The 14,565-nt window shown below is 46.9% G+C and overlaps 1 protein-coding gene across 1 annotated transcript; it reads left to right on the top strand.

Annotated features, from left to right (window-relative positions):
* The first annotated feature begins 4,070 nt into the window (after positions 1-4,070).
* On the top strand, positions 4,071-14,105 carry LOC125944033 (WAP, Kazal, immunoglobulin, Kunitz and NTR domain-containing protein-like). The gene is made up of 4 exons (XM_049663762.1): positions 4,071-4,194; positions 7,509-7,676; positions 10,167-10,352; positions 14,015-14,105. Exons 1-4 carry the CDS (start codon positions 4,083-4,085, stop codon positions 14,092-14,094), a joined length of 546 nt encoding a protein of 181 aa, XP_049519719.1. The 5' UTR covers positions 4,071-4,082; the 3' UTR covers positions 14,095-14,105.
* Positions 14,106-14,565: the final 460 nt, after the last annotated feature.

Here is a 14,565-nt window from a genome sequence, read left to right as displayed (position 1 = left end):
TCGGTGCAGCACTGCTCGGTTACCGCATCCAACGCCGAGAGTTGGGGGCAGCTGGCACAGCTGGCTGCCACGTGAGTACCTGTACAAAAGTGGAACGAGTACATAAATACATGTAAATAAAGCTTTCATTGATTGCTCTTGATCCCATACAAGTGCACCTTTTGTGCACACAAAGGAATTCACGTTTATAAGTTCCACCTATGCTTATCTGAGAACACGCGCATCACGTGCACTTTGACGAAATATAGCATACCGCTGTGCTTAAGCGAACAGGCCCTCGACCAGGAACACTCTGGAGCAAAGCATTGTTCAACATAAGTACAAATAAATATTATTATTGTAATACTATAATTATTATTATAAGCATTTATCTACCGTGCCCACCAAGATTCCTAAGGTCCGAGTGCTGGCGCATGCTTTCGTTAATAATAATAACAATAATAATACTGAGACACGAAGCATATTTTGTGTTTATAAATTATAACCCGCACCGAAATTACAAAAGAATTTCAACGTAAAGTCGACGTACAACTTATGTGTGAATTTCGCCTCGAGTTATATCTTCACGAAAGCGCGGGCGTGCACGCCCGTGAAGCCATTTAGCCCGACTAAAATTGGTCAGGGGACTGTAAAAGCCAGTGGTCCCGTTGTCTTGCATAGCAGCCTGTGCGACGTTCATGGTTTAATTCAATGAGTAGTTATAAGCCATGCTTATGTAAGGCCCGCACTCATTAAAATATCCGAAAGATATAGTGCGGCCCTTATACTCGCAAGTATGGTAGTATATGGGGAAAAAAGCATAAATACACGGTTTATCCCGACAGAAAAGTGAATTATTTTCGTCATGTCGCCCGTTACGCTGGGCGCCGACAGGTTATCACGAGGTGTTTTATACGATAACTATACTAGCTCCGAGATTAACGTATAATCATCGTGCAAAGAGGACATGTTGAAACGAGGACACTTACCTGCATGGGTTAGTGGAAGGGTAAGATGGCCCTCGGCATGGGCGCGATCGGTAGGGCGGGCAAGCTCATAGGCACCATAAGCAGCGCGATTCTTGAAGTGGTGCGCATTTTCGGCCAATGTTGTTAGGTGCCGGCACCGTAGGATGCCCCTTTCTCTGCGGCGTAACTTGGTCCTCGCCAATTCCAGGACATCGTCAACGAATTGGCTTGCCGTAACTTCGCACGTCGCTCTTTCACGCGGGATTCGCACCTTGTACTTCTTTGTCTGGTCAGTGTGCGGGCAACTGTAGCTTTTATCCGACGTGGCACATTGAGCGATAAATACTCGAAATCAGTCGCAGCGAAGTCGACGAAGGGAGCCGATGCAGTGCTTGCCTAAACGAGAGGCAATGGTCACTGCGAAGTGTATGCCTCGCCAATGGTCAAGCTGCATACGGACGAGGATTTCGGCTACTCAAGGCGATGGCAAAAGACGGGAGTGTGTGTTAAACGCACCTCGCACTCTGCGCACTGCATGAAATTTCGTTGCACACTAGATTACAGACAAGTTTAAGGAAGGGATTATGTCTCTGGTAGAATAATAACTGATAGAGAGAAAGAGTGACTGACAGAAGTTCATTGGGCGTAAGCCATCTCAATCCTGGGGCACCTTATGCAGCTCATACTATTTCTGTAAACGACTGCGAAGAGCCGACAGGATATGAATGCCTTCATGCTAACCTTATAGGTTGGGGAGAAAAGTGATATCGTCGTTTCTAACCGCGTGTTCCTTGCCAGAAACTATTTACTTTACCAAACGCACCTTTTCCTTGCCGGGAATACTTCGGTCTTTTGTGTGCCTTTGTAGTTGTGGTCGCCCCGTTGTGTTCCGTAGCGCGGCCCCACAAAAAGCCTGCACGCTCGTACTGCAGTCTGACCTGGCTATGTGGGCCCGCCTTGGAATGTGCTGCTAGTCTTCTATTCATTACGAATGCCTTTTTATAGATAAGCTGACGTCAAGTTTCTCCACTGCCACTAGCGCTTGTCATTCGCCTACCAGAGCAAGGCCAACTTAAACGGGTGAGCCGCACCTAGCTAGCGCTGCACGTGGCTGTGCCTTTATTAAATTCATGCGATAAGATTAACAATGGTTGAAGAAGTGATGTCTCTCGAGGCAGCCTTGCAACAATCGGGCTTTTTTTTTTTTCGTTGAGGCAACAAGTGCCACGGATGCTCGAATACGCAGCTGTGTAATAATTGCTGTGTGCGGGGATAGGGTAGGATGACAGAAGTCGAAATATTCGAAAACCAGGGTGTTTAGTTGTGTTATCGACGGAAGGGGGAATGATTATTTCAAGGGTAGTAAGATTACAAAATAGCAAGTGAAAGCAGGCTCGGTTAATCCCAGGGACATAGTTTTCTGTGAAAACTGAGAGAACAGTCGTACTGTTTGGACATTGAAAGGACGAGCAGTAAAAATTCGAAAATTTTATATTGTCACGTAGTAGTGACGCTGAAGTAAACAGTCGTAAAACTGTGTATGAGGAAACTGATTCTTTATTGGGCGAACCTGTGACTACAAAAGCAAGCTACGCTCGAAGCACAACGAAAGCGGAGAACACAGTCGGCGATCGTCGAAAATCTGATCAGCGGCGAAACGCGTCGGCTTTTATACCTGAGTCATCGACGGTTCCAGATTAATCCCTGATGCCCGCTGGTCTTCCAGAAAGTTCTAGACAATTCTCGTCGGTCATACAATCAGATAACATAAGCGTCGGCGAAAACAGGCAACGGAAAGAAGCATCGATAACGTTCTAGAAACTTCCGATACAGGCGCATCCTGCGCCGAGCGATAACGTTTAACATTTGTTAGCCGGTGAAAGATAAACATGTATACGTGTCAATATAAAGTGAATGTGAGTTGTGCTAATATACCTTAGTTCGAACTCATTGCTTTAATTTCACATTTGGTTTACTTATTCAATCCGCGCTGATTAGCACGTGGTCATGAGTTTGATTCCCAGCCACGGCAATTTTCATTCCGATAGATACTTTGTTGGAAAACACGTGTGTACCGTGTTCTGGTAGCAAAGTTAAAAGCCCCAAGTGGTAAAAAAAATCATTAAAAAAATCAAGAGGTCTCAACGATGGTGTCCCTCACAGTCCACATTACAACTTCCGGACGTCAAACCCCGTAGTTTATAATGACCATAATAAGCATAGATATAATAAGCATAAAGATAGTTTTGTGCTTCAAGGCATAAAACGACGTTTTGTTAAGAAAGTAACTCCAACACCAATGCATTTCTCCGCAAAGTTCGGGAACTAATATCTCGAAACTGGTGTCATCCTGAGAGTTCGTTCCAAGTGGATCCGCCTTGCGAACTCCATGGCTAGAATTTGTAAATTGCAATATGGACCATAATGTAATTAGTTAAAAATTTAATTAGTGAATTTTTGCTAACTGCCGATTATGCATTTCAATTTTTGTGGAAGTAGTGTACGCCTCTTCAAGTAAACCAGTTCATGAACTAGAATTGCGCTATATGCCACAAGCGACCTCCACAAATATTTTAGTTTTCACTGAAACATCCTGTGCACGTCTTTGATTGACGTTAGATGTGTCGCCTGTCTGAGAACGCGACTTCCTGCTTGAACTAATCTTCCTAGAACCAGACGTCAGCACGTTTGTATTTTGCTCTAATTGCAAAATACGTTTGGAGGGCCCCAAAGGGCCAAGAGTGACGTGGAAGATTATTACATTTTAACAGTGTCAAAACAGTACGCCACATAACGACACTACTATGCAAGATGTGCGATTAATTTTTCTTGCAAAGCCACTTATTATCGACCTAGCACCGCTTCAGTTACGTGCCTATAAGTTATTTGAAACGAAGTACGCAGATGCGCGGCCAATTCGTTTTATTGCTCGCTTTTGAAATCTTCATCTTTGACCCTTTTTTGATTCTCCGCTCTAAGCCATGTGTTATGCGTCCGCCTAACGAAAGAAAAGGGGTAGAAAATAAATGTGCGTTTCACTGGTTCGAGCAGCTGGGACCGTGTTTCGGCTTCAACATAAGCTGCTATTGTGCAATGAATGTCAGTTGCTTCGTTCCAGCCTTTCGATTATTTGTGATGCGGCGGAATAAATCTCCGCAAGCACGCGTAGGGTGCGATAAAACACAGCGCATTGCGATAAACGCAGTGTTCGTGCTAGCTTTAGCGACCAACTCTGCGGCATGGAGACGTGAGTATATGCGACCCGTTGGTTTATCTCTGTTGGAACCAGCGACATATGAAGTAGGGGTCCTCGCATTATGTGGGTACCGTTGCCTCGTGACAGAGCTGATAGAGCCGAATGTTTTGTGAACGTTGACGGAAGTTATTTGGGATAATTATAGTACGGTCGTCAATACGTCGTACGACGTATTGACGACGTCGTATTTCTTTTTCTTTTGACAGCTCGCGATTCCAACTTGCTTCTCTCTGGGGACACTTTCTGTCACCTATTTCAGACCGAATTCACAAAGACAACATTACATGATAGGTTTAATCCAGTTTACTGGATTCCCTGCAAACGTGTCGCAGATCTTGTGGGCCTACCTCTGCATTGAAATGTAAAACATTTGTTTATAATTTTTTGATGTTTTGTACATACTCCCGACTAACCATGTGGGTATACAGCAGGAATGGAGAAAAGTCGAGAACAGTAAAATTAGAAAAGGACAAGGCATTTTAATGAAGAATAACACTAACTGTCTGTTTTGTTTTGACTTTACTTACTTTTGATTATGCTCATTCGTATTAGCATTACAGCGTGGCAATTGTCACGTTACCTTCATCCAAAAGATTATGGCGAGATGTTAAGGGGAGCCGAAGCAGGCTGCTTGTTTTCCGAAATAAATAGCGCACTGCGAATTATTTCGCCAAACTACGAACAATTTGTCTATGCAACGCGGGAATCGCGGATACCTATTAGCAAGCAGGTTGTTCAAGAATAATTTTTATGGCCATCTTAGCGTTCACCAGCTTTCTAGGTGCCCAATAACCTGTAACTTATACTGTATTCCAAGAGCACGCCATGTTTACGGCTGTGTGAGATGATATGCAGTATGTGAATAATGCGGCCGGGGACTAGAGTGCCTATGGATGCTTTCGTGATATCCAAGACTAAATTTTTCTGCAGGGGAATCAGTGAAGTTCTGGAAACCTGCAGGTCAATCGCCCTTCGCATCTGGCGAGGAGGATTTGGCGCACCGCGAGTCTTTCCTGCTCTCTATAGCTTGTGCCAGCCGGCGCGGCACTGATTGAATGTGCTGCGATTTGGGGAACTGTTAGCTCGTTCTCCTACAAATTTACGTGATGTCAACGGGAAACCGCTGTGTAGCCCTCGGTTGAAGCAGTTGCTACAGTACGCGGAAATTTCTCGTGGCTACGCAAACATGAGACGTGCATCCCAGCCGCGGTGTGTGTTAGGAACTATTTGGCTGTATTGGTTTGCACTCGACGAAGAGCAGCGGCGTCTGTGAATTGTCAGCGTGAATGGGAAAATCTTCTCACTATCTGATCACTTGGCGGCGGAACTGAAACATAGGAGTGCTCGTCTATGTGGCCAACCCATGCAACCCCAATACAATGTAAGCGCCAATCGTTGTAGAACATTTTCGTCGGCCACCGGCGCCCTTCTCACGCATTACAAGTCTACCATGCTATGTCTGCGTTAGCCTCCTGCATCGGGCCGATGGCGTGACTCAACACAGAGATCACTGCGGTTGGTAAACCAGCATGATACATACCTACAGGGTGTTTCTATACGTAATTTAATACGTATATGTAATAAAGTAATATTTAAAGATAGACGTTTTGAAATAAAAGGACGGCCTCTGCGGAGACATGCCGTCATTGGTGGTCGCCACGGTGTTTTATGAGGTAATTAGTCGCGGATTAACAAAAGACCGATAAGTAGCTTTTAAACCTTTAGTTTCAGAGGGCTGATCGTAACTAGGTGAGTGAAGGCAGCTCTTCGTACGAGCCGTATCAACTTTTGGATCTGGAGAAATTCGAATAACCGCGGACCTGTGGCATGACGAATTTAGGCTTTCAGAGCACGCTCAACCGAAACTGGCAGGCTGCAGCGAGAGCAAAGCCGCGCCCATCGAGGCGACATTCTTGTGACGTCACCTAGCAGCGGACAGCCAGCGCGCTGCGACAACGAGGAACACGCTGCCGATATTTACATGTTTCAGATACTTACTTCGGCGCGAGAAATTGCTGGCAAATGCTCCACGCCGCCAATTGAAGAAAAATATTAACAGTACCGCATGTTTACAGTGCGTTTTTTGGCCCGGACAAAAATACGGCAGGAAAATAGAAACACTGCGCAGAACTGATAAGTGGTGGCCGAAATGAATGCTTGTAAACAAATGTAGGAAAATGTAGAGGCCAAGATGATTATCATATGGGGTGATGTGAATAACGAGACTCGATATATATATATATATATATATATATATATATATATGTATGTATTCAAACAGCAACTGGCGTACGGTACCAGAAAAACGCTATGGGGTAGAGTTGTTTTTGAGTGAACAAATCTAAACATTACTACGAGGACAAATACAAAAATATTCTCGCAGAAACTCCATTGGAGTTCTTTAAGTATGCGTAAGCATTGTGCCACTTGCTCATCTCCACGCAGCGCAGTGTCATTATCAATCTTATATAACTTGATCCGACCAGCATAAACACTTATCAAGCTTTATCCGTCGTTATCAACCTTATCGGACTACATCCGACCCTTATCGGTTGTTACCACCCTTATCATACTTGATCGGACCCTTATCAACCCTTATTGATCGTTATCAACCTGGAAAGTGGATGTCAAGTGAAGCTGTTGCAAAACCACCACTACAACTGTTAAAAAACTGTTTAAAAAAAATATGGGGTTTTACGTGCCAAAACCAGTTCTGATTATGAGGCACGCCGTAGTGGGGGACTCCGGAAATTTGGACCACCTGGGGTTCTTTAACGTGCACCTAAATCTAAGTATACGGGTGTTTTCGCATTTCGCCCCCATCGAAATGCGGCCGCCACGGCCGAGATTCGATCCCGCGATCTCGTGCTCAGCAGCCCAACACCATAGCCACTGAGCAACCACGGCGGGTACTACAACTGTTGAGAGGGGTATGCAATGCTTTATTGATGATTCGGAAGCTTGTTTTGAGCCTGTTCTTTGTGGAAACGTATTCTGTTCTGTGTGTTGTATGGGCTATCTCAATGAATGGGCTTAACTTTCCTGAGTGCCTGTAGCCTCAGCCTTACGGGGGTATGAGCCATTGCATTCGTCTTACGTGACGGACGGGCTGGTTTGTTGAGGAGGCATAGAAATGCTTACGCATTTGATAGCTAAATAAGTTTAAGAAGTACCCTAGGCCTGTGTCACAACAGCATAATAGGCCGATATTGAAGTGAGAGTAATGAAGGCTGCTATTACGATTATGAAAACTGTTCGTGGGTTATTGTTAATAAAAGGTTCCCTGCATTTTGTCCTTTGTGCAGCCGAAGGAAAGAAGCACGAGTGTCTGTACGTGCCGATAGGGGGCGTCTGCAACCGATCCTCCTTCGTGTACTACTACTCGCCATTCGAAGGTGACTGCAAGAAATGGGACGGCTGCCTGGGACGAGGGCTCTACTTCTCCAGGCCTCGCTGCGAGAGGGCCTGCAGAGGTAAGTGTCTACAGTCGCGGACAACTTTCTGCGGCATTGAAGGGAAATGCTGAGGGTGCGGAACTACGGCACCAGTGTTACTGTGCCAAATAGTCCGGTAGAGCTCGACAGCCTTTTCTCTTTCGGTTTGTTGGAGTAGGTATACTGAGAAAGGGAGTAAGTTTAATCATATCTGAAGCAATTAGTCTGCCACAGTCCTGGTATGCAACTCTAGGTGAGGTGGGGGGGGGGGGGTACAAAAGAAAGGAAGTGAGACGAAAACAAAAACAAACACAATACGACAAACATGCTACATCTAGCTACGTAGATTAATACTTACGACAGTTCGGCATGTTCGGAAATGTGGATGAGAGGAGCCAAAAAGCAGAATTGTTGATTTAACAATACGTTGGGTGCTTATTATGCCTTATAATAATATCACCACGTCCTAGTGGCAGTAAAAAAACGATAAACGCTACCAAAAGTGTGAGTTAGGACTATTCGAGTGGTCGTTCAGGAGCCACCCAAAGAGAGAGAGAGACCAATCTTTTGAGGTGGCTGAAAAAAGGCGCTCCGACTGCAGTCAGCTGGTTCCTTCAGATTGTCAAAATCCGACTTGGAGCACCCCGGAATGCTCTCACCGACAACTTCGGAGAAATCGCGAAGTCTGACTGGTTTGCATGGGTGAGCGCTAGGCAGCTATCGTCAGTCAACACATTCACAATGTGTTACGTCAGCGCCTTGCTGGCGGCGTCGGCTCGACCGTTGAGGCGTTTTCGTGATTGCGCTTTAACCCTTTAAATTCGTGCTTTCGTGCTTTGTGTGCCTGACATCGGTGGTGGCGAAGCAGCAACGTTTGCATTTGTTCGCCGCATCTTCAGTTCTTTCGAGTCGAAAGGCAAGCAGAGGCACCCACTCTATCAGAGGGGTGAAAACTTGCGTTGTTGGCGGACTGTCTTGGAAGAGACGGTCGCTTTAGTCACTTTCATAGCCGACAAGACAGGTTTGTCCTCCTCAAGAATTGCAACAATGCAAGAAATGGTCAGCTACAGAAGCCTCCATGCTCCAGCTACACTGCCTGTGAAAGAAATCAAGAAAACGCGACTGATTTATAGACTTGAACATGTGTAGGAATCAAAACAAACGAAAAATAAATAACACAAAAAAGATCGCGTCGTTTTTCGTCTTTGTTTAATAATTAAGTGCGGTTGTACAAAACACGGAAATGGTAACCAACAAGCCAGCAACACATCTACCCGGCAACCCAGTAACAACGCAAGTCACCACATCTGCGAGCTGAGTGATGAGGGCTAGAGCACTGCACGGGCCGATTTTTGCGGCCCGGGCCCGGCCCGGGCCCGTTTTTACATTGGGCGGCCCGCCCGAGCCCGATCAAAACTTTTATGGCGAGACCCGGGCCCGGCCCGGGCCCGGAAATAATCTACGTTACCCGCCCGGCCCGGCCCGCCACCCCTTTACCTTAAGCCCGAGCCCGGCCCGAGCTCGACTCGAACCCGGCCTGAACCCGGCCCGAGACCAAAAAATACATGTTTTTCAGAGTTGAGAAGCCCGAGAATAACTCGCAGAAAGCCCGAGCTCGGCCCGGGCCCGCGTCAAAAAACCCGAGCCCGGCCCGGGCCCGGGTCAAAAAGCACACGCCGTGCCCGAGCCCGGCCCGAGCCCGGCTTGAAAAAACTCCTCTACCCGGCCCGGCCCGTGGCCGGACCGGCCCGGCTTTCGGGTAAGCCCGAGCCCGTGCAGTGCTCTAATGAGGGCTTACCTTGTGAAGTCATTACTAGAGCTGGACGAGCCTCTATACCAAACCTCCTCGACATATTCTCGAGAAAGCTGAAGTCAAAGTGTGTGCACCATGCCCAGAAACAGATTCTTTCCAACGAAAGCTGCGTAGACGCCACCAAAATCTTTTGTGGGCAGCAGCGTACTGAGGTGAGAACCTGCTCGATTACAGTAAAAGGCATTCGGCGGATGCACTCCACTTCCTCATAACAGCCGAGAATGCAGTTGCTCTGAAGCACCAGTCTAAGGAGCGGGAAAGTGCGAAGTACCTTTCCTCTGCGTTCCATCTTTCGCTAGGTTTTAACTATGATGCACACCGCTTTGTGCCAATGCTTCGTGCCAACGTGACGACGTATCATGCCGTAACGTCACAGATTTCACGGGGAAGCAGCATGCTTTGACTTCCAGCTTAATCTCGGTTGTGGCGTGAAAACACGTTCGATGAAACGCTTAGTGTGGCCCATGAGATCTGAAAAAAAAAATGCACATGATATCCATTGGGCCGAAAGAAGTAAGCGCTGAACAGAGGCATGACCAAACGCAGATATGGAGAGAGATTTAGGAAAAATAAGTATATCACGCCGGGTAAACACACCCATCAATATGCAGATATGCAGAACTATCTTTTCTGCATATCTCCCAAATGTACTTCTAAAATCGCGCCTAGGTGTTATAAGCCACTATTCTCCTCGGCCCATTCATGTTCGCCAACAGATGCTCCACACGGCATTTGCGCTCTGGAGAAGGACGAGGGCACTTTCGGCGTTCCGCCGTTCGAGAAGAAGTACTTCTACAACCAGATCACCCAGCAGTGCGAGACCTTCGGGTACCAAGGAAACGGGGAGGAGAAGAGCAGGGCCAACCGGTTCGATGACGAGCATGAGTGCCACGTTAAGTGCGGTAAGCCGAGGGCGCACACATTTCGTCAGGATCGTGTAAGCGACACGTCGCAAGCATTTTGTAGCGTTCGTGTAGACAATGCGTCGCACGTAAAACTAATGGCTGCCGGCCGCATATCGCAGTATGCATACTGTGTTGATTGTATGATGTATTCGTGACGATATACACAGTCTCCATCGCATATAGTTTATATGAACGAGCCTTCATTTCGCCTACAGTCCACTTCACTATCAGGGCTATCCACGCTACCGGTATTCTGAGCAAACCAGGCTGTGTGTGTGTTCTACGTCCGCACTGTTTTTATTCGCGCCTCGACGACTGCCTGCCATTCTCTCCAGGTTGTTCAGAGGCGAGCAAATGTGTATGCATATAAAGTTAAAGATATACCACTGGCTTCCATGTAGCGATATGAAAAAAGCAAAGTAATAAATCATTTTGGTGTCGCTCTTTAATAACATTAACTTGTTGGTAACGGTTATTGGTTAGCAGAGTTGCACTTTTTCTAACGTTGCATTTTCATGGTAACCTAGCTTGGCACTTTGATTGGATTAAACAGCAATAAAAATCAAGGATCAGCTTTCAAATCGAGGAAGGATAAACTTTCGACAATGTATTCGATCCAGTGCCGATAACTGTGACTGCACGACGCTTGGTCGCTCCGTTTTTATGGTGATTGGAAAATGACTGATACCGTAGGTACGGGTCCTTTGAAAGGGGCATTTAAGTGACATATTGAATTGGCCTGCTTATTAGGCTAAGCACGGCTTGAACCCCGCAGGGGCGCCCGCGTATAAGCAGGCGTTTGGTGTGTTGCGACACCACGGACCCGAGCACATGAGGGTTGGACCCTCGCGCGTGGAACTTGCGTAGCTTAGCCGTGTCTGGGGAAAGGGAGGATTCTGGGGTTGAGCTGATGCCGGGTGTTCGGACCTTTAAGGCCCCCCGGCGGAGGCAACACACCTCTTCGGCCTCTGCTTCACATAAACGGCACCTCCAGACTGACCCACCTGGAGGAAATCGGCAGTCGCCTTTTCCTGTCCCCCTCTTCAGTCTTTTGTCTTTTTCTCTCACTTTTCCATATGTCGTCTCTTCTACTCACTTCTTCTCGCTTCCGAATTTCTGGGCGGCAAGGGTTAACCCTGTGTGAGTAGCTAACCTAGGTTATTTCATATTCGGTTATAGTGGTGACGTACGGCTGGCGTCTGCAGGGCCTATGTTTACAGGCCTTGCAGCGTCCCCTAGTAGGACTCAATAGTGGGTGGCTGGCGTTTCTGCCGAAACATCAACATTCGCATGGCTAGTTTGCCCCAAAAGAGGGGGTGCATCCAAGAAGTATTTAAATTTTTGGCCACCACATTGAGAACTTCCCACGATACCACGTGGTACATAGTAAGAAAACTGACAAGTCCGTGAGAGTGATCTCACCCTTTATTGCTGCTAAGACTCTAACAGAGACTATAGGACCAGGTTACAAGGCGACGAAGATGGCCAGCGGTGACCTCCTTCTGGAACTCCGCGATAAGAAACAACACGAGAAACTACGGAATCTAGTGTCGTTTGGAGATTTTCCTGTGACTGTGACCCCGCAGCGCACCATGAACACCACCCGCGGTGTTATTTGTGATTACATGTTGGAGCTCACTGAAGATGAACTTCTGGAAGGATTTAAGGAACAAAATGTTTTGGCTGTAAGACGAATCAAGATGAGGCGCGATGGTAAGCAGATCCAGACAATTAAAACACATAATTCTTACTTTTGGTTCAAGCGTTCTACCCAATATAATTGAGGCCGGATACGTCAAAATAGGTGTCAGGCCATACGTGCCAAACCCGCTCCGATGCTTCAAGTGCCAAAGATTCGGCCACAACTCGCAGAACTGTCGCGGCCGACTGAGGTGGGCTAAATGTAGTGCCCTAGAACACACATCTGAATCGTGTGAAAACTGTCCGCTGTGTGAACTGAGATGGGGAGCACGCCGCATACTCACGGTCCTGCCCATCCTGGAGGAAAGAAAAGTCAATTGTAACCATAAAAGTGAAAGAGAATATTTCATTTAAAGAGGCACGAAGGCGGGTGACCTACCTGTCTAAAACCAGCTTTGCCGATGTGGCGCGTCAGGGGACAGCGTCACAACGGCCTCCGGTTGCTGTCCGGCCCACACGTAGTGAGCCGGCGGTGATGCCATCCGCCTCCTCGGCGGCTACCGCTGCTCCACCATCTCACAAGAAGGGGCCATCGGCCTCCGGGCAGGTGGCCTCAAAGCTCTCGTCCATCGAGACGAGGCCCTCACGTCAAACACTGCGCTCGCAAGAGCGCGTGTCCGGCGCCTCGCAAGAGCCGATGGACACAACAACTGGTCAGACGGTGCCGCCAGCGCCTAAGGAGCTCCGCGAATCTCGCGATCGCTCCAAAAAAGAAAAACCCCGCATCACAGTGCCCGACAAGGCCTCTGTAACCTAATTTACAGTCCCTTCACACACAGCACAAACCTCTTTTTCAATATGGACACGCAAATATTGCAATGGAACGTTAGGGGACTTCTCCATAACCTCGATGACGTTAAAGAGCTCCTTCATAATATAGTCCGAGGGTGCTGTGTGTCCAGGAGACGCATCTGAAATCAGCAAACAAACTTTCTAAGGCAATACGCCACTTTTCGCAAAGACCGTGACGACGCTACCGCCTCGTCGGGCGGTGTCGCTATAATTGTTGATAAAGGTGTTGCCTGTCAGCAATTAAACCTCGGAACTTCCCTTGAAGCAGTTGCTGAGCAGCTCGAGCTGAGCAGCCACTAGGCTACCGTGCTTTACATGCTCTCGTAGACAGCGACTGCTAACTCTCTTATTTAGGTCGATCCTTTAAATAACAGTTCGTTGCGATAGCACGTTTGGACCGAATACAGTTAACGGAACAAACTATTTTAGAATGCCGACATCACAATACATCGCAGCGGAGGGCGGCAAAAGCACTGTTGCGTTTGCTAAAGACTATAAAATTGGACAAGCGACTGTAGCCTTAACTTTTGTTTACAGTGCTACAAGTGCTACTGAGCTGTGCAGCGGCTGTATGCGGTGACAGTGACCGACTGTGATTGCGTACCTGTGCTCCCTTTCTTTCTCTGTCTACTTTCCTGTCACTTTACCACCCCTCCCCTCTCTCCCCAGCGTAGGGTAGCGAACCGGACCTTCCCTCTGGTTAACCCTCCCGGTCTTTCCTCTTTCTTCTGTCTCCCTCTCTTCATAGTGCTGTTCTTTTGTTTTTTTTTCAGTCGTGCGTCAATTCATCCGCTGGTTTTCCAGACAAAATCGCATAAAGTGGTGCAGTTCGAGACGGTATCGTAAAAATGAATCAATAAAATGAAAAAAAAACTATATATATATATATATATATATGCATGGTACGGAAGCATTTTGTCATGGTGGTCTTTAATAGCGAACGCAGATAAAAATTTACACTCACATCACCAATTAAGAGTCCTTCGAAAACGCTTCTTCGTAAAGCTTGAGAGAGCACTGTGAAAGTTTGCAGTGGTCGATTAGCCGCTATGCATTGTCAATTCGAAGCATATATGCATGAGTGTAAGCTGCACTTTAACTTCTTGACTCATTACGACGACGAACAAGCGACACACAAGATAACCTACCCCCGCTTTCTTTTGCAGGACGTTCTTATAGAGAGGAGAATGCAATAAAGCAACGTCACGGACAGGGTCTCACGTGGCCACCCGACTATTATTCGTAATGCCCCGGAAGCATCCGAGCAAAATCAATAAAGCGTTGCGTTATATTCTGAATTTCAAGGAATGTTGTTTCTTGCACTAGGAGCACTTTGCCCTTTTGGGTCGGACATCCAAAGTGCTGTTTCTCTGGCTAACATTCTTCTTATGGCCTTTTTATGTGCAAAAAAAGTTGGAAATACACTACAACTCCAAGTCAATCACTTCACTAAGTGACTCCAATGCCGTGCGCCCCTTCGCACGACCTTCCAGCTCCGATCTCACAACAATTTATTTATCTATTTATTTACTCAATACAGATACCCCCAAGGTCCGAAGGCATTACAGGAAAGAGTGGGGAGAAACATAGAGTAAAAAAAAAAGAATTACAGTGAACAGTGAACAGTACGCATCGTAAGAGTGGGGAGAAACAGAGTAAAACAAATAATTACAGTGAACAGTACGCATCGTATGCAACATTCTTGAAGTGTTTGCTG

The sequence above is a fragment of the Dermacentor silvarum genome, chromosome 3, assembly GCF_013339745.2.
Source record: "Dermacentor silvarum isolate Dsil-2018 chromosome 3, BIME_Dsil_1.4, whole genome shotgun sequence".
NCBI lineage: Eukaryota > Metazoa > Arthropoda > Arachnida > Ixodida > Ixodidae > Dermacentor > Dermacentor silvarum.
Note: the sequence above shows the minus strand (reverse complement) of the source record. Positions and strands in the feature narration are given on the sequence as shown.